General features: G+C 37.3%; 1 protein-coding gene across 2 annotated transcripts in view; it reads left to right on the top strand.

Annotated features, from left to right (window-relative positions):
- Pgant5 (polypeptide N-acetylgalactosaminyltransferase 5) overlaps positions 1-27,332 on the top strand; it is a 78,616-nt gene that overhangs the window by 40,897 nt on the left and 10,387 nt on the right. The window contains exons 6-8 of one of the 2 annotated variants that reach the window (XM_081736941.1): positions 416-593; positions 7,029-7,209; positions 21,623-21,762. In XM_081736941.1, coding sequence (XP_081593067.1) covers positions 416-593; positions 7,029-7,209; positions 21,623-21,762 — 499 coding nt within the window. Of the gene's footprint in view, positions 1-415; positions 594-3,931; positions 4,113-7,028; positions 7,210-21,622; positions 21,763-27,332 lie in introns of both variants that reach the window. The other variant, XM_081736940.1, reaches the window with a different exon arrangement.

Below are 27,332 nucleotides of genomic sequence, written 5' to 3'. Positions count from 1 at the left end.
CTGTACAGAAGACAAACACCAAGATTATAATTAAATTACTTACATATTTTCCAAACAAGTTAGTTAGAGCAGCAACTGAAGTTTGCTTTGAAACGTGGAGTGTTTTTGAGATTACATTATCCTATATTTTTTAAAAAACAAAACTTCCGTCGTTAGTTTCTTAACCCCCTCCTCCTCCTTTTAAATATGATGAACTACCTAGTTATTAATGCTTAAATTTAGTACCCAAGATAAGCAGAAGTCATGATGTAGTCATGAAGTTACATTTCTGAAATCTGGTAAAACTCTTTGTGAGTGTAATATTTATTGTAAGGTTCCCTCATTGCATTAAGTGTGTATTTTTGACGGTTTGTGCTTGGGAAGTTGGAAGTGAGTTTTGTGAGTGATTGTATTCGTTATGCATGGAATGTTCCAGGTATCGTGTACCACAGCGAGAAATGGATCGGAGAAGTGGAGACAGGACAGCACCATTGCGAACACCTACAATGGCTGGAGGCTTGTTTTCAATAGACAAAGATTATTTTTACGAATTGGGAGCATACGACGAAGGAATGGATATTTGGGGAGGCGAAAACTTAGAAATGTCTTTCAGAGTGAGTGGACGTATTAGCATAATATTATATACCGAATAAGCTAGCATTGTATTTGTACCGAATTTAGGTTTCCCCCCATCATAAGTAAAAGTTTTCGAGTTCTAACATTGCATGCAGTATGTTTAGTTACGTTAATTTTATAGAGTTGGAAAAAAAAAACAAAGTGCTCGCTTTAATTTGCACTTGCATGATTTCAAAGTGCATGGCTTTTAAGTGCCGAGACTTAGACTAGAAATATATGTTCGGTAATCTAATAATCTGCCCCCTAAAACAATCACTTGTAAAATGGAGATGTATGGTCAAACAAAAGGTTGTCAACAAATTTTGTTCACTCGGATATAAAATTGTTGTATCCGTAAAAATGTGTTTCATAGTTCAAGATTTCAAAATTAATTTTTTTAAAAATGCTTCTTGAAGATAAATAAGCTGCGGTCAAAAGTGAAGGAAACAAACTATTAAGCCATTTATCCGCGAATACGGTATTATTATATTTTTAATTGTTATTAAATTGAAATTTCTATTAGTGATATTCAACTTCATAATCCTTGTCATGTTTGTAAATAAATTTTGTGCATACGTCAGCGATCGGATTTTTAAAGTCTTTCCATACATACAAACTGTTGCATACAATTGACCATCATCTGAGAAAAATAATGTGAAAAACAATGAAAGAAATGCACATCGTAATTATTTTATTGTTATAATAGGTACTTTTTATTATTGTCACTGGACATTGAGTTCTGCAGTGAATTAGTAACTGGTTGGAAACCCTTGATGAGTGACATCAAGAAACTGCATCGTGATCTTTGACAAAGTTACGAAGAAAAACATGTTTTTTTTTCAAGAAGTGAATTAGCTCTTTAATCTTAGCTCAATAAGGGAGTGCTAGAGGTAATTGTACTGTGATGTAAGAAAGTTCAGTAAACTATTCAAGTGCTAGTATAACACTATTTATTAATCATCAGTCATTTAGCGGGTCACCTTCAAGATATCTGGGACACATTCAAGTTCACATTTTGCGTTTATGCTTGAGAAATAACACTTCCGAATATGTTCGTGTGAATGTTTCACTATAGATTTCTGAATATGAAAGGTATCACGAAGTTGAAATGTAGTGGTATTGGGTTCGCAGATTAATTTTAAACTACTTAAAAATCACACATTCAACTATATCAGTTAAATCACTGGTAATACAGCAAAGTGAAATGTGATAGAAAGTTAGTGAATGCTAAACAAATGTGTGTATCGAAAGGCATTAGAAGAAAAGATAAGATACCTTTGATAGGCTTGTCCAAAATTCCGACCATCCAGGACTAGTTGTAAAAATAGTATTCAGCATTGTCGCTGGGATAACGTGAAAGCTTAATAGCTGGGGCCGGTGGCGTGGGCTTGTAATCCAGCTGTTGGGAGACGTGGTAGTGTGATGGGGAACGGTGTTACTTAATGACGCAAAGCAAAAACTTAAATTGAGAAACTTAATAGAGACTGGCATACAACATGTTAAGTGATAGCTGTGAAAATGTTTATCGACAATACTTACACAGGGTGTCTATCGGTCACGAAAGTCACGAATGTCACGAAAAAGTCACGAAATTAGAAAACTGTCATGAAAGTCACGAAAAAGTCACAAAATTTAGCTTTTGGGTCACGATTTTTTTAAACTGTGCAAATGTAAGTACAGATTGGAAAATTTTGTTCTATAAAACGTCAAAATTCACCACCAAAAATGTCTATGGTCGGGTGTAGACGCTACCAAATCGCAAGCAAAGTACGTTTCTATCGCATGGATGAAAATTCGGCCTAATTCGCACCCAAATTCGCTCTTCAAAATGTTAGAAAATTTTTGTGATTTGGTAAAGAAAAGGTCACGAAAAAGTCACGAAATTTCATTTTGTAATTTTAGTGGACACTCTGTTACAGGGAAGTAGGGAACACCGTAGTTCTAGTGGTTAGAGCGTTGGATTCATGTTCGCGTGGTCTTGGGTTCGATATTTTCGGCGTCCACCAAGCGTCGTGAGGCAGACTGGGGAGTCACGTGAAAACAAGACATGACGGCTTCTAGGTGTAGAAAGCTCCTGATGCGTCTGTTAGGGACAGGGCGTCGCAGCGCGCTGACCACGTGCTCGCCGCTAGGGTGGACATAAATGAGCCGGTTGCTAGCAGATGGCGCTGGAGCAGGCTTAGCCTCACAAATGGGCCGTTACTCTCAAGTGGTTTTGGTTTGGTTTTTCACTTATAGGAAAGTAAAATTTCTCAGAAAAGAAAATTATTAAAGTTCTCTTTTTCTGTATTATAGACTCCTCAGAAAATGGGCTCAACGATTCACTGGAAATGTTAACAGAATGGTTACTATAATGTATTCATATGTATTTTTCTCCCTTTGCATTTTGTTTTATTCGTGTGTGTGTGTGTGTGTGTGTGTTTCATTGTCTTCTTTTTCAGAGTGCATCGTAATAAGGTAAGTACTGAGATAGATATATATATATTCATCGCTTCATCGTAATTGATTCTTGAATTCCGATCATGAAGACATTTCTTAAGCATTTTTCCAATATAGAGCACAATTTTCTAGTAAGCTTGAGAGTCCGGCATGGAAGCAGAGATAATCACCATGTCTAAACATACGCTTAATTGTACATGACAGGATTGGGATAGCTTCTTTTAGAAAAGCAATATCCAGTTTTTATTATTTCATCTTCAAGTAGTCTATTCATATTATTCGGATATTCAGAGTTCGGAATGAAATGTTGGGATAATCTTCAGAGAATGGGACTAGAGGCATATTTTGACGGCGAATACTTCAAAAACTAATTACTTAAAAATAAATGAATGATTACATTAACTTGCAGTATCTATAGTCTGCTTAAGTATTGAAGTAATGATTTAAAGTACTGAAATAAACCCTGTCTGATCAGCGTCCATAAGCAGTATGTTGCAGTTATTTGTAAGCAGTATGTTACATACAAAAATAACAACTCCAAACCCAACATTTTGTTTCCCTCTGGGTAATATTGTGAAAAAAAATCAAGGGAAGTTATAAGTAAAATGGAGATAATTTGCTACCAGTGGACTACGAAAAGTTAATAATTTTTATCTTTTTTCTGTCACTTTTACATTGTCCGTTACTGCATTATGTTTCCCGTAAGAGAATCACATATTGGGTTTATCTTTTTTGTTTTGTAATGTACTGTTAACAAGTTGTTGCAACTCATCGCCTGTGGAAATATACTATGAACGTTTTTCAAGGATCATGAAGATGAAGCGAAGACTTAATCTGGTTTAACTTGCTAATGGTTTGCGGAATGGAAATAAATTTAATGGGCCCCAATTGTTTGCAGGTGTGGCAGTGTGGTGGCATTTTGGAAATTATTCCTTGCTCCCATGTTGGGCATGTGTTTCGTGACAAATCTCCTTACACATTCCCAGGGGGTGTCTCCAAAATTGTTTTGCATAATGCTGCCCGTGTTGCAGAAGTCTGGATGGATGAGTGGCGTGATTTCTATTATGCAATGAATCCAGGTAGATTAAACTGAAAACAAAAGGAGTAATATTAGCGATAATTGTTTCTAGTAACATATATTTCGGTAACAGTTTAACACTTACCTTGTGTCATACTGTCATTAGTAGTAAAAATAATAATAATAAAAAAATAAAGCCTGTGCGAAATATTGAAAAAAAAATCTTCCATTTAAAACTTACGAGGAAGCTGATTAGGGATAATTAGGGAATTCACATCGAAATGAATAAAAGTTAAATACCGTCGTAATAAAATAGAAATATTTTCCTTTTTGAAAAGTATTCTTTCTTCGAAACATTTACTTCTGTTGTACGATATGGAATGTTCCAAGTAAAATAGGTGACCTTTGTGTGGGTAATTAGCATCACATTAGAATACGGCGTTGCATAATAGCTACTCGTCCGCCTTTAGAATGTAATCCTGGGTTCATTTCTTACTGGAAACTCAACAATATTCTATGTTGATCTTCATTGAATTAGTTCTCACAACGCTAAAAGTAGAGATTTATGGATTAAGAATGTAGAAATTAATTACATTGGGAGTCTATGCTTTAATCACGTATCGTATTGAATCAGTACCGCAGTCTATACTTAACATACTATTAAGAAAGATGTAAGATTACTTGGTTGCAAGATTTTTTTTTTAAAGAAGAGCCTAATATATACAAGGTAACCCAGAAAGTTCTTGCCGTTTTTGATGTCCCATTAATCATGCGCTTACACAGAAGAAACGAAGTGACGCACGTGCCTGCTAAGCGATCGCGAGTTAGTCTGACCATCGACCGTCAGTAATATATGTCAGGAACCTGTCAGCCATGTCAAGTCGCCGCATATACCAGGCATTTGGGGGGAGTGCCGGGAACGAACGCACCGCCAGGCATTGGTTCCAGAAATTTCATTCGTGAGATGCGAGCCTTTTGGATGAACTTCGCAGTGGACGACCACATATGTTGGATGACAAGGCCCTGAAAGCAACCATTGAGGAGGATAGTCTGACGTATAATGATTTTGCAGAAAGGTTCCATGTTTTCGCTGAAACAGTCAGACTGCACCTTCATGGAATAGGGAAGTCATACAAATTAAGCAAGTGGGTACCCCACACATTGTCGGCAGCTAACAAGGTATACTCATGTCCAAAATTATTGTCGTATGTATTTGTAGGAATATAATTTGATAACGAATTCGTCCGGTATTTCTTATAACGTTAGTATGTGTGTAATAGGCAAAGACATGTATGTGGCAAATTTCATGTCAAAAGAGCAGTAAGTAACATCAATAAAACGAAAATAAACCTTTCTTGTCCATTTAGCAACATTTTGTTTTACTCATTCTAATTTTCGTATTTACTTTTCCTATGAAACTTACTAAAAATATACATTTCCCGATTATACACATAGTATCAGTATTAAAAGTACCCTGCAAAATCATTATCAAATTATATTCTTACAAGAAGACAGTTATAGATATGCGACAATCATTTTGGACGTGAGTGTACAACGAGTGACAGTCTGTCTGTTGTTGCGCATTTAACAACTGAACACACCCATCTTTGATCGCTTGCTCACTGGTGACAAAAAGTGGTACTCCATGATACTCCGAAGCATACCACCTCACTCGACAGCCATCTCCGTGGGAGATTCTTCGCAAATGAGGGAGATCTGCAGAACGCACTCACGAACTTCTTTGTATTCACGACCGCCGAGTTTTATCACCAGGGTATTGTTCAGCTGCAGAAACGTTGGCAAAAGGTGTTGGATGCTGATGAAGATTACTTCAAAACCTATAGGTATGTACCGTCCACTGCTCTAGAACGGCAAGAACTTTTTTTATGACCTTGTAATTAACAGGTATTGAAATTCACATAAAATAATATGAAAAGAACAAAATCTACATTCTCATACACGGTCATACATGGTCGTTATTTATTTCCTTCTGTATTCTGTTTAAAAAGCACACGGTTATGCTTTGTACCAGTTTCCGAAAAAGACCTTCTAAAAGGGGAAAGATGCAAGTTCTACAATATTTTAGTTCCCCACTTTATACTCATAAAATGGACAAACAAATAAAAAAAAAAAAAAAAAAGTTTAGCATAACTTTCTGAACGTAGTTAGCGTTTGAATAGACCTGGTATTTTTCATTACACTCGTGAATAAAATTTGTATTCTACGAAGGTGGAAAATTTATATTTTTCAAATAAGGAATAACGGCTGCATCGTTAAAAATGAAGCATAGCGCTTAGGTAGAGCTGAGTTTTTAATGTATTTTTCGTAAACTTATTCTTCCCGTGCGAAAAATGAGCATTTAAGCTAGTATACTTTTGCACTTACATGTTGGGAATTACTTTAAATCGTAATAGTTGTCAAAATATTTTGGATTATCTTCCGAAATTTCTTAGAACATTAAAGTATTAACGTAAGGGGAAGGAATGTGTGTGTGTGTTATAGGTTTATGTAAATTCTGACCGCAGACTAGAAATATTCTGTTCAGTTTCTGGAGTCATACTGAGTATTTGGCTTTTATATAATTCATGCAATCATATAGTTTCTCTTATATAGTTCTAGATTATTCGATAAGCTTCATAGAACAGAAGTAATATGAGCAAAAGCTTCCCATGTTTTGATTCGTAATTTTATATGGTTCAAGAAATTCTTGCGCACAGCCGGTTAGGTTTATTGTAAATCAATTCGGAATAGAAAGATGGTTAATATTTTTTAAAAATACTTGAAATAAGAAACCGTAATTAATATAATACTAATGACATATGATCCAAGGTATTAATACTGTGGAACTAGGCAAAGGCAGGATGAAAGGATGCACTTGAAATGAGGGACTATTAACACAAGGAGGTACCAATGCGCGTGTGTGTCTGTATGTTGTTGCACTTACCACAGATAACCTTAGAATGTATTGCTCTTGTAGGTTTGGATGTGTGGTGGCAAACTAGAAATAGCCACTTGCTCCCACGTTGGCCATGTTTTTCGCAAATCCACCCCTTATACCTTTCCTGGAGGTACTTCTAAAATTGTGAATCATAACAACGCACGGCTAGCTGAGGTGTGGCTTGATGAATGGAAAGAATTTTACTACAGCATTAACCCAGGTTAGACAGGTCAACTAACACAATAACACGCCTTTTTTTTTTTTTAACGTATTTGTTCAGTTAGTAGTAGGTGCTTTTTATGTCTCTTCATGGAACGTTGCAAAATTAGCAGGCTTCCCGTAAGAAAAGTGACTTACATTGCACCTTCGTTTTCTTCTTTTAATTGTAATTTTTAATTCACGCGGAGATCATCTTGAGCAACGGTTTATGCTTCATCACCGAATCTTTTCCTTGACTCCTCCAATTATAGGTTTTAGTTTTCCTATAAAATACAAATTTCACACAGAGTATTCTTAGACTTTATTTCAGTTTGTTTTTGTTATCACGTATTAACTGTTACTGTAATTTTAAGTCCACTTTGCTCTTATATGAAAGATTTAAAATTAGTGACAGATAATAGGAATGATTTTTTAAAAAATCTGAAATAAAGTTTACGTTACACTCTGTGTAAATTTTGTATTTTATATATACGAAAGCTATAAACCATAATTAGAGATGTAAGGCAAAGGGTCCGGTGATGCAGCATAAACCGTTGCTCAAGAAGATACGCGTATGGATTGAAAATTACAATTAAAGGAAGAAAACGAAGGTACATGATAAGTCACTTTTCTTATATGTACCCTATAGCTTCAATTACTAGGCTCCACGTAAATTTATTGTGTGATATCACTCCTTTAAATACATTACCACCTGTTTCGTTTTCTTTTGTCTGTAACTTCTGAAATAACTGATGGAATAGAATAATTCTTAACGTAAAAAGAACGTTATCTTCCATACTTTATCCAAGTGCTTATTCATTCATCAGTTTGTTCCAAAATTACAAACAAAAGAAAAGGCATGTGTGGTTATGTATGGATTAACTGTTATGTTTTTATTGTGATTGTAATTGATATCCTTGGTTTATATAACAAGGCTTAAAATTTGTAAACAATTCGCAAATTATCGCTAAACAGTTTACATAATTATTTTTCGAGTAATATTTCCATTAGTCTGAGTGAAATTGTTTTTCCTGGCTGTCCATACTAAGAAAAATTTTAACGGGTTCTCTTGAACACAAAGGTGAATGCAATACACTGCCACAAAATTTGATGCCTAAGCACTCGTTGTTCCATACAAAAATTTTTAACATTATGTATTTGTGAATCGCAGGAAGTTGCTATAAATGACTATAAATAGTAAGGATTTCCATTATTATTTTTAGAAAGACATCTCGTAACTCTTCTCGAACGAAAGATTTTTGGGAGTATCCCCAGCAGATGAAGGATCTCGGGAATTTTGCAAAATTTATACAGAAAACTCGCTTGCTTATATTTCAAAGCCATGTCTGAAAACTACAAAGCTTGCTGTAAAACTGTAATGCAAAGGGAAAGCTGTGGCCGTTGTCCGTCTTACTGGACGTTCATTCCACGGGGCAGAGCCCGCTGCTTGTCTGGAATATAGTAAATTTTCATGACGTACGTCATGCATAAACCTTCTACTAGCTGCACAAATCAGATACGAAAAGATTCATATATTTCATGTGGGATGCGATGCAGATACTGTGCTAATTTCTGTGAATAGATTGAGATATAGGTACGAACTGTAGTATTCACGTTAGGCTTTATGTGAATTAAAAAGTTAAGAATTAAAGAACATACCATATGAATTGACGAGTGATCACATGCATGCTCTTAGGTGTTGATGGCCACTTGGAGTACATATTGTTCGAATCCCATTTTTCAGACGGTGATGCCTGTCTGCATAGCATCAGTAATTTGTTTGAATGTATCATTAGGCTGTACGTGAGAGGTTTAGTCAGGAAATGTTTACATTTTCCTCAATATGGTGATATCAAAACATGATATGGATTCCCGGCGGGAGCTCGTGTGGTTCGGATTCCACGTTAATCAGTAGGTCCACGTCTCATATAGCCTCGCTGCTGAAAGGGACGCTAAACTAAAATCAACTCAACTCAAAACAGGATATTTCTTTTTAGATTATGCAATTTCAGAAGTTATGCAATATATATAGATAGGAGAAGCTTGCAACAAGTCGGTAGTGCATGTGATATGTTCTCGACATTTTAATTTACAGAAAGATATCAAAAAATGATGAATCCGTAACAGGTGCAACTTACCTGATTAATACGGAGTTTTTCCATAAATAGCCTATTGTAAAGCTTGTATTCGTCACGAAATAGAGGCAAATCGTTACCACAGAAATGTGGTCTGTTGTTCATGCAGTGTAAATGGAGGAGGAAATCTGTATTGACTCACCGCTCTTGCTACTGATCATAAATGTTCAGTAGTGTTCAAGTCGATGAACTGAATGGGCAAGATGGTTCTTAAGTTGCTTCTGATGTTCGTAAAATCACGCCTTAAAGGGTTTATCTTCATCTTGAAAGAGTGCATCATTATTCTGTAACGGAATACTATTAAATTGTGGCCAATATATACCAGCAAAGAGTCGCTGACATGTTTAGTGGTGAAAAATACGCAGTCTGGGGCATACACCTTTTTGGATGTCTGCGATACATAAATCCGCCGTATTGTTAAACACCGAAAGTTGACTCATCGAATCATATTACTCTCTTCCAGTCAACTGTGGTCCATGTTTTATACTCTCGATGCCATCTTTCTCACGCTTCCGCGTTGGCGTTTGTAATTGGAGGTTTGAAAATCATAGACCGACTCCTCTTCAATGTACACCTCTCAACTAGGCCTTGTTTTCATCCACTGTTTCATTCCTCTTGATATCTTCCTACGAGTTCTGCATATCATCATCGCCTTGGATGCTGTTGCAGTCATATAACAAACATACCGGTATTGTTGACACATTTGCTTCAGCGAAACGTTTATCCACAGTCCTCTATCTTTGAGAATTCGGAGAGGTTTCTCACTGTGTACTACCAGTGTCTGTCCTATTCATCATACGAATCCGTACTACAGCGCTTTTTTGCTGCAGTTACTCACCCAAGATAGTCACCGTGCACTAATGTTCAGTTTTCTAACTCAGCAAGATTGCATGTTGCAGTACACCGTTGTTTTTTATTTAATTTTTTTGATATCGTACCTAGGTGTATAAAACTTGTATAAGAAAATAGTGAAAGTATTCACTAAAACAGTAGCCTTTAAACTTTACTAAACTCATCAGATAGAGGGGGAGAAGGAAGATAGATAGATAGGAGTATCTGTGAAACATCTAGGTGGGCTCTATCAGTAATTTTTCGTAGGTGCATGATGTTACTGTACAGCATAATGTCTCGGATGAAGCCGACCTGTTTTTCTGTTGTGACTTGGCAACAGATTTTTTTTTTTTTTTTTTTTTTTTAAAACACTGATGGTTCCAAAGATGTTGATTGTCTGATTTTTTCCAAAGATTTATGGATTCCGATTTTGTTTCTGGGACGGATTTTCATTTTTTTTATTTTATTTATTTATTTATTTATTTATTTATTTATTTTTTTAATATTTTGACCTGGCAATAATTCTTGGGTTTGATTTTAGTTTTACAGGAGTCGCATGCAGGCTTATGACACCATTTGGAGTTGAGGAATTTTACGTCAGCTACTTTGAGAGTACGAGGCTGTATGGGCTGCTTTTGTATATCAGTTTTTTGGAGATCGCTATTTTCAAGTCCAATTAGGAATCACTCTCCGACCGCTTCTTGGTAGAAAATAACATTCCACACGACAGTCTTAAGAATGACTCTCTTTGTTGTGGCGGTAAATTGTGCTATGATACATTCTCGCTCCCGTTCATGGCATGTTGTATGTGGACGACCTCTTGTAATCCCCGTGTTCCTGCTAGACAACTACAACAAACTCTGGACAGGCTTTTACATTGCTGAATTCACTTTCTCTACCGACAAGACTATCCACTTTCTATTGCTTACGCAACTGCGCATATTATTCAGATCTTTAATTAGGCCGTACATGCTTGTCTTTTGTTGATAACATTCTATTTCTGGACCTTCAGTTTGATTACCGGCTGTCTTGGGCAGTGCATCTACGAGAGCTAAATTATCGTTGTGTACGACCACTCAACCTACTAAAAGTGTTCTCCCATATTTCTTGGGGTGCTGGTCGCATTGTCCTTCTACGACTGTATCGTATGCTAATCCGTTCAAAATTGGATGCATTGTTTATGGATCCGCCAGACCTACCACGTTACGCCAACTGAACACTGTCCATCATCATGGTACAGGTTTGGCGATTGGTACACTCCGCACCAGTCCTATTCCCAACTTGTGTGTTGAAGCGCACAAGCCAGCTTTAAGTAGTCACCATCATCGGCTGAATTTTGTTCATGTAAAATCGATGCCTCACCATCCTTCATCTGTACTGGAAGCTGAAGATTGATACCAACCAACGTTATCAAATACGACTCAACGCTACTATACTTTTTAGAATTCATGCTCTGAAGTTTCTCTTGTATGTCGGGTTTTGTACATACATCCTCGTGGAAGGTACTTTGTCCAACTATTTCTTTTCATCTGGCCCAATGCAAGAGGCCAAGCACCAGCTTTCACAAATTTCAACAAAAGTTTCTCCCTCTCTTATAGCAGTTCGAAAACTTCTGTCTCTTTTACTGAAAGTTCCGAAGATGCTGATTCTATCGGATATATATATATATATATCACCTCTTTTTCAGTATTCACTGCTTACTGGTTGCAATTTTACAAATTTTACGTTATCTCTCTGCGTGTCATATACGCAGTATCTTAATCTGTTGTGACTCGCAAAGTGGTCTGAATAGTCTCCTTGATGCGCAAAGCAAGCATCCTTTCGTCCAACAAATTATCCTATCATGTCATAGATCATTAACACAAGTATGTGAGGTACAACTCTGCTTGGTCCCGAACAATGTTGGCACAGCTGGTAATGAAGAGGCGGGCAGTGCAGCAAAAGTTGCTGCGCATGAAGAAAGAGAGCTTCATCTTCCCATTTCTCAGTTACATCAGCGGTGGCAACTTGAATGGTATTAGGCTATCAGCAATAAATTACATATACTCAAACGTACACTTTGTGTCTGGATCATCTGCTGAAGATCATCTCGACAGGAGGAACGCATTCTCTAACGACTTTGCATTGAACGTTCACAATTAACACACAGACTTCTATTTCGTGGCGAAGGTCCACCATTGCATATGGGCTGTGGAGCTAAACAAAGTATTCAATATCTGCTTTTGAATTGTCCTCGTCATACTCTGCTTCGAGCTGACTGTGCCTATCAGCAGACTTAGGGTAAAGACATACCGAAGAGACCTCGTGATTGAGATCGAGGTTTAAGTCGCGATCGCTACCTCGATGTCTAGGTCGCGATGGATGAAGGGCGCACATAGCGAGGAGGTCGCACCCTCGCTGTAAGTTCTCAGTTTGAGAAGAAATATTACTATGACTCGTGTGAAATTATTTCGTCAGTGCATAAAAATCAATGCAAAACCACATTTTGAAATTGAAAGGACCGAACAGTTTATAAATAGGGATGAACGCGAGACAAAATATGAGAAATCAAAGTCTCGTCTCTTGTTTTGCAAAAATATTTCTCTCTTATCTCTATCAATAAATCAAAGACTTTTACTTTAAAAAAAAAAAAAATTAAATTTTAAATTTTTCTCGCACTCAGGCGAGAAATCATTGCCCAGTAAAAAAAAGAAGAAAAAAAAAAGAAGCATGTCCACGTTTCGAGGCGGGAGGGGGTTTTAACTTCAGCAAATGAAGTTTCATCACTGCAATTCCATTATTCGACGTTTCCTCTCCATGGATACATGCCTATCTTTATAGGTATTTCTTTAGACCCCTCTCTGTAACCGCCACTGCTTTATGTAATAATAAACTTCAGTATAATTCTCAAATATGAATAACTTATCTGACATTCCCATTTCAGTTGCTATTTTCTTCTATTCTCTATTTAAAACGTGCCTATTATGATGTTTTTTGTTTCTTATCCCATATTGCTGGAACATTCCTCACTAGTTCTATTAATATGTCTTTCATAATCAAATTTAATAGTGCAGCAACACCTATCGAGCATAGACACACACAATCCTCTGCAGACGAAATACTAAACAAATGAAGACTTTATTCCGTGCAGCGCTTCAGGGAGGACCAATGAGAACATAAGCCACAACGATGCTTCCGCTGAACATCGATGTAAAAACAAACTCGTTTGTTTATCATCGCGACCTCTAATTCACCTTCGCGGTCGACCTCTAGGTCGCGATGTAGCGTACATATTCGGCATGCGCTTACCTATTTGAATCCATGTGTTTTAGTATCGAGGGTGCAATCGCGACTTAAACCTCGACCTCGATCGCGAGATCTCTTCGGTATGTTTATACCCTTACCAACACTGTTCGGAGATGGCCACCGAATGATTTCTCAAGTTTCCATGTTGCTTAGCTACTTCAGTGCCCTATCCGCATTGTGATTATCCTAGTGTTTATACAGGGTGTGTCCCAAAAGTCATGGAATAATATATTTTTTAAAAAGATATATTAAGATGATTTGTACAAATGGTTAATATTCGTCCAAGTACTGTCCATGAGCATCTACACATGTTTTCCACATTCTCCCATGTTCGATATGCTCCCTGAAAGGCCTCAACAGGAATGTCCTTTAAAGCTGTTGTTACATCCGCTTTGATAGCCTCAATGCTGTCAAAACAGCGTCCTTTGAGTACGTTTTTGATCTTGAACAAAAATGTCGGCCGGAGCGAGATCGGGACTGTAGGGTGGCTGTGGCAGTTGCCACGTTATGCTTCGCCAGGAATTCATGAACACTCAGACATGTGTGGCTGGGCTAATTATCGTGATGCAGCAGCCAAGTAGCGGCAAAGTCTTCGCACGGAGATGACCCTTTTCTGCAATATTTCCAGAACACCATGTAGTAGGCAGCGGTAACTGTATGTCCTGGAGGTACAAACTCTTTGTAAACCACGCCCTTACCATCGACAAAGGCAACATTTTCTTCAATTTGGATTTACTTATCTTTATCTTCTGCTTGGAAAACGTTGAGGTGTGCCATTTGACACTCTAGCGCTTCGTCTCTGGGTCGTATTGAAATGTCCATGTTTCATCCCAGTAATAACGTTGCTCAAATAATCCGGTTCAATTTCCACATGTTTCTTCAGTTTTCATTCGCAATCAGCACTCGATTAGCCTTTTGCTCGTCTATCAACAATTTGCGGATCAGCTTATCGCATACTTTTCACATGTTCAATTCTTCCGTAATGATGCGATGCGCAACGGTTTTCGTAATGTTTAAAGTGTCAGCTAACAGCCGAATACTCATTCGACGGTCAGCATTCAACAATTCACGCACACGAGTCACATTTTCATTAGTGTGGCTTGTTGATGGCCGTCCAGAGCGGGAGTCATCATCTGCCCCTTCCTGACCCCCTTTAAACTTTTTCATCCACTTCGTAACTTACATATACTAAAGAGCAAACTCCCTGTAGGTTTATTTAAGCAGTTCATGAGTTTCTGCAGCGGCTTCGTGGAGTTTTATGCGGAACTTGATTGCCCAGTGTTATTCGAAAATATCCACCATGATGTGTTCTCAAAATAGGAGTGCACTAAATCAGCGATCCTGACACCACTGATGCTCAGAGCAGACTGACCAAGGGTGCACTGCAAAGCTGATTTCATGGCTTTTGGGACACACTTTGTACTTTATTCATTTCTTGCTTCCTTCTGTATGTTTGCCTCCTGTCTATTGTTACTCAACACATTTTTCGTTTCCAGTTCAGTTGACAGTCCCGACAAATGTTTGACTTCCGTTTGCTTTCATACTAACTTGAGCCTTTCTTTACCTTTGCTGCGTAGCCCCGGCAAATGGAGATGGATATCTTGACTGTTATTAATTTTACCCTAGTGCTTTTATTTCTGCGTTTGCATGCTGCTTGTATTATATTTTTCTTTATGGCAAACTTGTTACTGAATTTTAGTCCTTCACAGGTGCAAAAAGACCTTTGCAATGTAACGCACCCATTTCAGTCTGTGCACGAATAGGATAATGTGCCCTCCCTATCTCTTTCTGAGGCTATACAGAAGAGTCTGGGAAAAAGATTTGAGGATACTTAACGCGGAAGGATTCGTGAAATATACTGTAGTAATTGGTTATGTACTCCGGGACAGGAAGACAAAATTTAAACACGTTTCCTACGTAAGTTTTTCAACATCCACCATGGAACATCACGTGACTTTGTATTCCAACATGGCGCTTACCTGACGATTCACAGCTACTGCTGTGCTCTTTAATTTTATTATCATTACTTTTTACCCTACTACTTGTTCTTCGTATCTGATGAAGCATTTAGAAATAATTGTATAGTGTATTTCTCATTTCTACGTGTGTGTGTGGTTGGTTTTCCCTATTATCTGGCAAGTAAACCACGTGCTGCTCCCGTTTCCGGATTCCTATGTTCCAAGCGTAATATTGTGACACATTTGCTTTGGGCATTATATTCTTGACATCATTAGATTCGTGCTCTCTCTGTATGTGTATATATATATACACCGGTATATATATTGATATTACGATTTTGCATTTCCACAGTGTCATCTTGAAGGTCGTTCCTACCAGTACTAACTTTCGAAAGTACTAGTCTTGAAAATAAGTTGATTTTTAAGATTTTTACATTGAAATATTCGTTCCATGATGAGACATAGTATGTAGACAAATTCTAAGTTTAGCAAATGATTAACAAGCTTTTCTGTTGTAGTGTGTTTTGAAGGTCAATACACTTTTGATTCAAGGTCAATAGTTGCTTTTTCTAGATAATTTAAGTATGATTGTTTATGTTTGTATGTGTGAATCACTGTTTAATTATAATCAAGTTGTGTCTTACACAAATTAAGTAATTCTAGCAACGCATGCGCATGAAATATGTGGATTCTAACTGGGTTTGCAGTTTGCATGATTTCGGTGTGTTAGGTGCAATATTCAACAGACGCATGCGGATGCAGTTGTATGATAATTGTTATGTATATATATATAGTGTCTAATTGTGATGTATGTACAAATGTTTGTGTACAAGCGATACGAATGTGAAAGAACGCAAGGTGATGAGTGTGAAATTACTTTCTGTATTTTAGAATAGTAACTTTTTATGTTAGAGGATACGAGTTTTATTAAATGTAATTTATAAATTATTCTAATCCTTAAAGATGAGTAGTTTAATGAATAACAAAATAGCATAAACTGATATACCTATTAATGAAGTTTATTGTCTTAATACTGAGCAGGGTGGAGAAATTGCTTCTTTATAATTAAGAATTACTGTTTTCGAATTTGGTCACATTCACATCCACGTTAAATGAGTTCTTACAGCATGTAGTTTCTAAACGTTCTGAGATTTACGAGCTTACCAACTTCTAAAGTTAAGAGGATTATATATATATATTGGGAGGCGTGTATTTGAATACAAAATAATGTTTGCTATTTCGTTTTAAACTAGCTTCTGTATCAACACCGTTTCTATATCTTGAAAGATAGTAATAGGTCGTTTATTTTATCAGTATGTTAATCTGAAAATTGTCTAAGTGTTTTCACATTTTTTTGAAATATATAACTCGTTTAAAGACAAAATCAGTAGTTCATATTTACATTTTAATTAAAACGACATTAACGAAACGAGATCCTACTTATAATTAGCTACAATAAAAATTGCGTGTTTAGTTGGATGTAACTGTACTATGTGTTCGTATGTAATTGTACTATGCGTATAGTTTTCTTATTGTTTTAGTGTGTTACTGTATTTATGTGACAGTATTGTATTACTTGGAAATACCTATTATTTTGCATTTAGTATGTTAGCATGCCTTACAAAGAGTGTGTATACAAAATGAATGTGTTTGCTAGATAGTGTATGCCTTTATCTACATACTAAAGATACCATATGGTATATCCATAAATGCAGTGTTATTTTGGCAAGCATACATACATGCTACTAATTGAAATTTCGGGAAATATTATTTTGAGTTAAATCTATGCAGAGTGAATAATGTTGATTTGTTCTATGATAGTATAATGGTACCTCATAATATTATATAAACCCTATTTTTTAAAGTAATATGAGGTAAGTACACTTAAACATTTTTTTTAAATGTATGAATATATTACATAAGGATACGAAGTAATTCGTCTTTACGTTATATTCAGAATGGTTCAGGATAAACGCGATCGGTCTTGAGCTGCATAGATCCCCCATTAGTTGTGTATCACAATTAAAGAAGTTAATTATTAACTAATATAATGGATTTTTCCTGTAATCAGTCAATCTGTATGATCAGATATGCATTATATACACATGCGACTGTATCTGTACAGTATGCTTTGATTGTTTAAGTATGAGTATTAAAACTAAAGACATTTTTCTTGCTACTAACAGAAAATACTTTAAAATTGATATATCACTACAAACCGTGGGTAGGTTTTGTACAATGCAGTTATATTTCTGACAAAATGTGTGCTTTTGTTTATAACCATTTGCCACTATAGATTTTTTATTGGTTAGGTGACATTTTTCACTTCTCTTAAAGCTAAGCAACTTACTACTTACACCCGTTTTAACCCTTCCAGACCTGATTTCTTGTTTACTTTCCGATTTTATGTTTATTTTGTCTTATTCTTTTTGACTTAACAAATGAAATACAATCGTCAATTTATTTGCGGGTGTCATATTTAGAGAATTATGAACGAAACATTTTGCGTGCAGTAGGGTTGAAATACGTATGTAAAATCCAAAATGGCATTAATCGAAATCATTGTCATCTACATAGTTTAGAAACTCAAAGCACATCACTAAAATAGAAGGAGATTTTTTGCAAATAGTTTGTTTCGCCAAGAATAATATAGCCAACGTGGCTGAGCTTTGTCCATCGTGATAGTCCCTATAAGTACTTTACGAGAAATGTGCGTTGCTTCCTGACAACAGATGAAAGCACCAGAGAAAAAGCGGAAAGTGATTTAGACAAGTTCAAAGAATACTGGCATGAAAATCCAGCGTTTTTGAATTCTTCAGAGTAATTATATTAATCTTAAAATATGATGTACACAAACGTTACCACCAGGACCGAAAGGTGTGTGTATATATTCCGTCTGTCCGCCTGTCGTCTGCAGGTGATAGTAGATCCATCTGGTGTGTGGAATCCTCTTGCTAAACCACGTGGTGGTATTTGTAAACACTGGCGTGTAGAATTGTTTATACACAACACCATGTGGGACATTACAATATAATGCGCGAGACATGGTGTCCACATTCTGGAAAGTCAGGGAAACCAAAGAAAATGCTTATAAAATCAGGGAAAGTCAAGGAAAATACAGTTCTCTGAATCTTTTTTTCAAAACTAGAAAACTTAGATACTTTATTTCTTATTTATTATGAAAGATTAGGAATGCTGTAAAATGGTCTTTTGTGTGCTTCTTTGCATTACTTCAGCTATATCATTTTCTCTGTTTACAGGTTTAAATTGGATGTGTTTGCATCATAATGGCTAATAAACCAACTTTCTTTATTGACCAATGGCTAGTAGATGAGAAACTATACCCTAAGTTTTCTTTCTGGATAGGACTGTACATGGATACATTCGATTTGCATTTTGCGAAATGTGTGCAAAGTCTTTCAAGCTTAATAACATGGGTTGTAGAAGAGTGTCGTCTCATGCTAAAGGACCTCAGCATATCAAGAACTTAAAAGCTAAGTTTATGCAGGCTGCTGTCACTGTGTTCATGTCTTCTACTGCAACAAAACAATCATCAGTTACAAGTGATAGTGGTCAGAGAAAACTATGTAATCTGGGATCATCATTCAGAATCAAGTGAACGAAATGGGATCAATTACAGAAATAAAGAACATGGTTTATATTCATATACACAAACTAAAGATGATACGAAGGACGAAATAATATGGGCTTTGGAGTTGGTTGCAAAGAAAATGTCCCTGAATGCTTGCCCGTTGATGTTTTCTGATAGTTCCATTGCTTTTTAATCGTAAGATTCTGGAATATAAATCAACAAGATTTTTTTTACATAGTATCTGAATAGTTATCGGCTCTTGCCTGTCCCAAAAATCCACATCTTCGAAAAATTCAGAGGGACTAAGTCTTCAACTAGACAGTTTACTGCAGGTTTTCATGGATGGACCAAACGTAAATGTCAGCTTCAGAGACAAAGTGAAATGTGCAAACTAAATCCCCATGGAAAGATTTTGACACTGGTGTATGTTGACTACATGTTTTGCGTGGTGCAATGAAGAATTGCCTAAAGGCATCACAGTAGTATTTAGGCGAAACACTGAGACATGTATTACCTTTTTCATAACAGCTTAGCTTGCCGGGCAGAATATACTGCCATTACAGGATCTACTTATTAACCAAATAAGTTCTACTCCATCAGATTGCTTGAGAATGCAGATTGCTTGGGAAAGGGCAGTAAAAATTTATGACTGAAGAAATTGTAAGATTCTACACTGCCTAGTTGTCGGCACCAATCATCTTTGAAGGTACAGATAAAAGACCTTCTCTTGAAGAATAAGTTTGTAGGTTTCAAAATTATTTCAGCAGAAGGTGAAGTATTTCTTCGAAGATTTGTCTCCAAAGCCACTAATACCTTCATTGCACACAACACTTTTGGACTTACTACATAGCTTGTTGGCCCTATGTGTAACAAGAAATATTGCAGCAAGCTGACTGCTCAGAAACTGATGTCTTTGGAATACTCAAATGAGAAACTTGATCCTCCTGCAGTGATTGACATTGGTTTTGCGGCGAGAAAAGTATTAAAGGAAAGCAGACAGAGATTAAGCAGAATTCAATCTTGTTTTGCAAATTATAGATTTAGTTCAAAAGTTACTTGAAAGAAGTTCACTAAAGTATAAGTTTGTGTATGGTATCACTTGTTGGTACAGCCATCTCTAGCAAGAAAGAGAGCGGAGATTATTCTTAAAGATCTTCAGAGGGCAAATAGGATTTCCTCAGTGTGTTTGTTGAAGCTCAAAGTCCCCTGACATCATATTTAGCGAGTTTACTAAAAGACACAATGAATCCGTGATTAGATGAATTTTACTACAAGATGCTAAAGGATGATGTCAAGTTTGTTAGCCTCTTGGAAATTGTCAAAATTTTTGGTAATGTAACATGGCAATTCGGCCGTTGAAAGTGTTTTCTCTATCAAGTCACTTGTCACTTGTAGAAAGTGATCTAGAATACTCTGTGGTGTCTCAAAGACTTGTGCATGATGATATCAGCAATGCTGGGTGGTAGCTAATATATCCGTCACAGGAGGTTGCTACAGTCTGTAAAATGCTCCAGATAGACACCAAAACAGACACACACACACACACACAAAAAAAAAAAAAGGTGCAACATGAAGAGAAAAAAAGAAAGAAAGGTGCAAAGAAAAGGCAGATTAATCAAGACCTAAAAATGTTACATACCAAATGGCATAAGTTGTGGTCTGAATTACAGTTAGAAGAAAGTGCTATTCAAGGAAGAATTGGAATTGGAAAATAAAAAAAGTAGTCTGTAATATAGAACTTGGAACATTTTATTTTAAAGTACACTATTTTCAAATATGGAGTTTGTTAATTTTGCAGATCCGTGTTGTGAGAACATGCATGTCTGAAATTCTCTTAATAGCTCTCTCTCTCTTTTTCTTCTTCTTCACATATGTCTGTGTAACTTATAATTATTCATGTCAATACATCCTTCATATTGTACAGAAGAAATGTCTTTTTCAAACCATGATATTTTCAGTGTTTTGTAAGTTAATTTGTAATTGTAACTTAATGAACCTTTATTTAACTCTGTAATCTTGTGTGTATAATGTAAAAAAGTAAAATGTATTCTATAATATACACAGCAGAAAAGATGCAAGTTGGCTGGTGGAGGCCAGTAAAAAGCCAGGGGAAAAGTTGGAAGTGCAGTCAGGGAAATTGGAAAGGAATTCTCCGTGGTCACCTTCTAGATCTTTTAAACAAATATGGTAGTATTTCTGTATAAACAAATAAATGTTGAATTGAGAAATTTGCTTGAATGAGAGCAGACGATCATATTAGTTGACAAATGGGATTAACCTTTGCATTCATGTCTCACAATAACAAAATTTAAAACTAATTTTCTACATCTTGCTTACTTTCAATTACTAAAAGAGTATTAATTTTGGGCCTTCTCAAATTCTACCAATTCGCTTTTCATTTTACCTACTAGTTCTAAATAGCAACACAACAGTAGATTATTTGCAACTACCATTGATCATAACTTGACTGTACATTCACCAATCCATTTAAATATATTTTTTAATCTCAGTTTTCTAGCTGTTACAGTTAATTTTATATTGTGTACTAATTCTACTCCCTTTAAGAAACGTCTTGTGCTCGGTCAGACTGTTCTTCCTTAGTTTCAAAATATTAATGTTTTATTTCATTTTCAGGTGCTCGCGTTGTTGATGTTGGGGATGTATCAGAAAGAAAGAATTTAAGAGAGAAATTGAAGTGTAAAAGTTTTCGATGGTATTTGGAAAACGTCTATCCTGAATCACAAATGCCTCTTGATTACTACTACTTAGGAGAGGTAAGTCTATCTGAAGCGCTCAGTAACTTAATTCTTTTAAACACTAGAAAGAAGAGGAAAATTAATAGTTTAAGGCTTCAACATGGATTTTCAATTTTATTTCTCGGTGAATCATATCTGCTGCAAATGCCTGTAGTGCATTCATTGTCCAGTCATGAAGTTTGAAGGAAAAAGATTTTTCTGACGAATCTCTCACGTTTCGTAATTGCTAACACCCTCACCTTTGGTATGAGCATTCCAGGATTCGCATTTGGTGGACACACCCTGTCTGAAGGGTGTAAAAATATTTTCATGCTAGCTATCCTGAGTGATGTTTTCCTGGGTTTTCCTCGTTCCCACCAGGCAAATGCTAGGATTGTACCTAATATAAAAATCTCAGGCCGCTTTCTTCCTTCCCCGGGTAATGTGATCGCCGAAGGACATTATTTCTTATACGTGACTGGCTAAAACGGCCGTGGATGCCGAAAACCCAGGAATGTAATTTCTAACCCAAAGAAATATATATAAGATCTGGCGAATGTGGTGACCAAAGGAAAAGGTAGTTTTATTTGATGCATATCCACTCCAGCGCTGTGGAAGAAACACAATAACAAATATTCATGTATTTCTGCAATAAAATAGAAAACAACTTTATTCTGTCCAGTTGTAAAATGAAATCTTCAGCATTGGTATTCAATTGGGGCTACAACCAATATTGCAATATATCCAGAAATTATTTGCCAGTCGTAATTGCTTCAGTGAATGAAAATAGGCCGTATGTGCTTTCTCGCGGGATATCTCACAGAAAACTATGACTTTGGAGAGCATTCTGGTGCTTTATGGGTACAATTGGGTGCTTTGTTCTTGGTTGTTTTGTTCACCTTGCCATTGATATGGAATATGACTTCATCAGAGAAGATAAGTCTTTTTATGAAAAATTTTCGTCCATCATCAGTTTCATCTCCTCTCAAAAGCCACACCTTTTCACTTTGCTGGTATACAGGGTGTGATTGAAAAGTACCGGAACTTTTCCCGCCGCGCGGCTCCCTAGCGTTCGAAAAATGTGAGGGGTGGGGGAAAATGTGCGCGGGACCTTCCTCTTTCAAGCGGAACTTGGCCCAGTGCGCTGCGAGCAGCGGTTGAGAAAGCTTCGCTGTCCGCGCGAACATCGTTTTGGTCGTCGGTCACGTTTTTTGAGCGCCGAAAATGGAGCGCCGAGGAAAAGATTAACCAACGCTACGCCATCAAGTTCACCGAGGGGTCGTACTCGTAGCACCATGTTTCATCACCACTGATCACACTGTCTAATAACTCTTCGTCGGCTTCCACACAATCCAGCACTTCACGATTCATTTTCACTCGCAGTTCTTTTTGCTCCTCGGTCAACACCTTGGGGACCCCCAGTTTGGCGCACACCTTCCGCATGTTCAATTCTTCAGTCACAATTTTTTGCACTGCATAGTATGCCAAATTAAGTTCTTCGCTGATCTCCCGGAGGGTTGTCCGACGGTCCAGGTTCAGGTATTCGCGAACTCGGTCGACGTTTTCATCGGTTTTCGACGTCGACGGCCTCCCAGAGCGTGGTTCGTCATCGGCGTCCTCCCGGCCTTCCCTGAAGGCTTTGTGCCACTCAAAGATCCGAGTACGGGACATCACATCTTCCCCAAAGGCTTCCTTGAGCAGGTCCTGGGTCTCGGTGAACGTCTTTTTTAGTTTGACACAAAACTTGATGGCGTAGCGTTGGTCAATCTTTGACTCCATTTTCGGCGCTCAAAAAACGTGACCGACGACCAAAACGACGTTCGCGCGGACAGTGATGCTTTCTCAACCGCTGCTCGCAGCGCACTGGGCCAAGTTCCGCTTGAAAGAGGAAGGTCCCGCGCACATTTTCCCCCACCTCTCACATTTTTCGAACGCCAGGGAGCCGCGCGGTGGGAAAAGTTCCGGTACTTTTCAATCACACCCTGTAAAGGTCTGTTCCAATCATACCTTATACGTTGAACCCTTATAGATTCTTTGGCTGTCACGCGCACACATCAGTTATTCCCTAGAACCTATATGCTTGCTTCAAAGTGATTTTTTTCTCGTGTCAAGAGGATACAACGTTATAACAAAATGCATTTTCTGCTCTCTGCGCTCGATGATTTGATTTGATGACAGGGTGATTTGATTTGATTTTTAGTTTAGCTTTCCTTTCAGCAGCGAGGCTATATGAGACGTGGAAACACAGCTTAACGTGCGATCCGAATTTCATGAATAATGATGTTACTTCATGTGTGGTCTTGAAATGAATCTACTTGTTTTAGGTAGCGTAGAAATGTTTGTCTTTGCTTCACAATAGTGGAAGGAAAAGTAAGTTTCATCAGTACTGTTTATCGGCACTTTGGATCCACAGTTCATGCGCATATATTAAGAATTATAGCGTTTTCCTCTTCCTTCCTCCCCTTTCCTTCCTTACATTCAGAAAGTTTTATATTCTGAGCCAAACAAGGGAAGTTTGTGTTGTTTTAGTTGCTATTTGTGTGGGTTTTGTTGTATTTTTCTTAGCGAATGTTAATTGGGTCGTGTAATTTGGGTGTAATGCGTGGTATATTAGGATATGAGAGTGCTATTACTGGGTTCGATTCTCCGATAGTATCTCATTTGTATTGTCAAATCGGATTGAGAAATAATTTTCCCCTCGAAACTATTCTGGATATGCAACGAGGCTTGGTACATGCATTAGTATAGGCAATAGTATTTTTCAAGGTAGATTATATTCGGGTACCTGTAGCCGGGACCGCTCCAGGGAGTAGCAAAAATTTTTGAAAAGGGGGCTTTTTGTAGGGAAATTTCCTTATTTTACCCCAAACCTCCCTTCTCTCGTATATCATACAGACGTGCGTATAATACTATTTGAAAGCTTGGTTTCATTCTAAAGAGAATGACGTATAAACCATGATACTCGGATGAATAATACTAAGATAGTAGCTATTGAACTGAAAATCAAGATTTTCCTTTAAAAAGTGCAAGAACTTAAAAGCGTTGAAACACATGCCTACGTAACATCTTCAACACTGTCATTATTGACATCACCGATTCCTCGCTCACTCTAACTACTTACTTGTGGAACTTCGCTGAAACGCCTCTCACTTTTCTTAAATGTTATCAGATACACAAGATCGATCAAGATTGCCTTTATGTAAGGATCAAGTTTCCGCAAACTGTAGATACCGCCTAGTGATATTATTCTTGTGTGGTAAGTGTTCTTTTAAGCTGTACATGAATCTGGCACTGCATTGTAATCACGAATCTGCACACCCTTTAATGTGACGCTATCTTGGAAGTGCTTCCACAGTAAGCATGAGAAGCGAATTGTTGGTAGTGCATGAAAAGTTGGGACAGTTGCTGCTGATGACTGTCTGGTTTGTGCCTGTGTAAGGTGAGAAATAAAAATCGACATCAGTCTATTGTGTGTGTGCCCTCTGTATTCAAGAAAAACCCATGCAATATATCGGAAATAATATGGCAAATATGTTAGAAGCACAATATACAAGTAAGGGTGATTAAAGCTGCAGATGCACTGTCTCGGTCCCGAGCTTCATATCTTTCTCATAGATACTTTCAACAATGTTTAAGAGCAGATATGAATTTGAATAAGTCCTGTTGAGATTTCAGAAGTTCTTACCTTCTGGTTTCGGGTACTAAAATTTTTCATACGTCAATTGTAATTGCATAATATAGGACATAAGGATTCACACAAGTTAACGTTTGTAATTTTTTTTAAAGCTAGCTTTATTTTATGTAGTTTAATCAATTGGAAACAATCATTCAATTATCTTTTCTTGCGATAGTCCAAGAGTTGAGTGTTTTTTGGCTGGCATTGTGTAAATAATTGGTCAATTATGACAAAACATTATAATTGTCGTACAAAAGTGATAACCGCGCTCCGAATCTGTCCCACCAACGAGTACTTTCAGGAGATCTGAACTTACCTGGTTAAGACATCAAAGAACATTTCTAAAAAGGGATTACAGAACTTTTCCCGGATCGCCCACAGGTCTCAACAATGAGATAAGCATCAAGCGCCGAGAGATTCGGATGTCTCATCTCGAAATCCTCACGGACATCCGGATGATCGCTCAGACCACGACACACAAAAATATCATTCACACATGCAACGAAAACACATTAAATAGAATAATACTATGCTTATTTACTAAATGCACTTTGTGTAAAAATAAATAAATAAACAACCACAACACTAAACACGATATGGGTATAGACACGACTATTTCCACAAACAAAATTACCCTTCACATTTCGCGAGATAAAAGCCCTTTGTATCACGTGGGCAGATGAATGAAAGATTATATTTGGGGGTTAACACAATGAGATAACACTAAAGTAATCCCACGACTGCTGCGAGAAGAATCCGTATCCATCAGAACAAATACAGGTAGCGACAATGTAGAATTAGGACATTGGAGGACCCATTTACTACTTATACGCGCAGGGTCCGCAGAGCCGGGACTTCACTAAACGGAGGCTAGCTGCTATACCAGTTCTTGAGCGGTCACTAGAAGTGTGCCCCTTTACTTAATTCTGTAGCGAATTCCAGAAACGTGTTGGCTATCTTCACATGCGGAGAAAAACTCTTAGAGTTGAGGTGTTCCAGGTGTGAGGTGGATTGACCAACTGGCCAATGTTAGCAGTTCATTTTAAAAGGTAATTAGGTTGTCATCCGTATGGATATGCAAAATTAAATGTCGAAAGAATTTGCGTCAATTCACAGTTCACACTGTTCACACTGCGATGAGTAGTTCGAGGTAAGAACTTCTAGATAAAACTGGCTGAACAACATTGCTTGTCGACGGTCTGACTAGATTGCACCTGGTCTGCTCGCCTGTCTGTATTTCCATAAATAATTGAAGAAAGCACTTAATTTAGTTCCAAATAACTATAGAACGTAGTCTTTGCATATTAATGAGTAAGGAAGAAACACTGAGGATCCAAGTAATAGAAATACAATTATACATACAGTTCAGATTATGAATGTGGTCTTTGCTACTCACTAAAATTCTGTCACGGTGAAAAAACGTTTCAGAAATATGTATGAATGAACGATGAAAGACTCTTTTGTTCTTGATTCGTGGGAAAGAAACAGTTACTTGCAGCTCCCACCAAAGAAAAGAAGTTACTTGCATCGCAAAAATAAAGTATAAATTGAAGAATGATTTCTGTCGTTCCAAAATATACACAATATACACAAATACTATGTACATAGATTGGATAAAAAGTACTGGCAACCCTGCCGGCACGCGCCAGTCTAGTGACGGAGAACCGCGAGGTGGCAGCACCGGAGAAGACAATCTCAGTTGAGGAACTTAGGTGAGTGGGAACGCTGTTGAGTCAGTCAGTCAACGAGAGCAGTGACATCAAATTGGTATCGCGAGTGGAAGTGCTCTAAACACAATGTTCACTAAACATGAACAGCGTTCGAGGATCAAAATTGAAGTGGCACGTGGTCGTAGTGCACGAGAATGTTTTCAGGGACTGCGGGAAGCCTGTGGTGATGCAGCGTTGCCATACCGCACCGTAGCTCGATGGGT

Source organism: Thermobia domestica, chromosome 13, assembly GCF_964235325.1.
Source record: "Thermobia domestica chromosome 13, izTheDome1.hap1.1, whole genome shotgun sequence".
Classification (NCBI taxonomy): domain Eukaryota; kingdom Metazoa; phylum Arthropoda; class Insecta; order Zygentoma; family Lepismatidae; genus Thermobia; species Thermobia domestica.
This window is presented reverse-complemented; position numbering and strand designations above follow the sequence as displayed.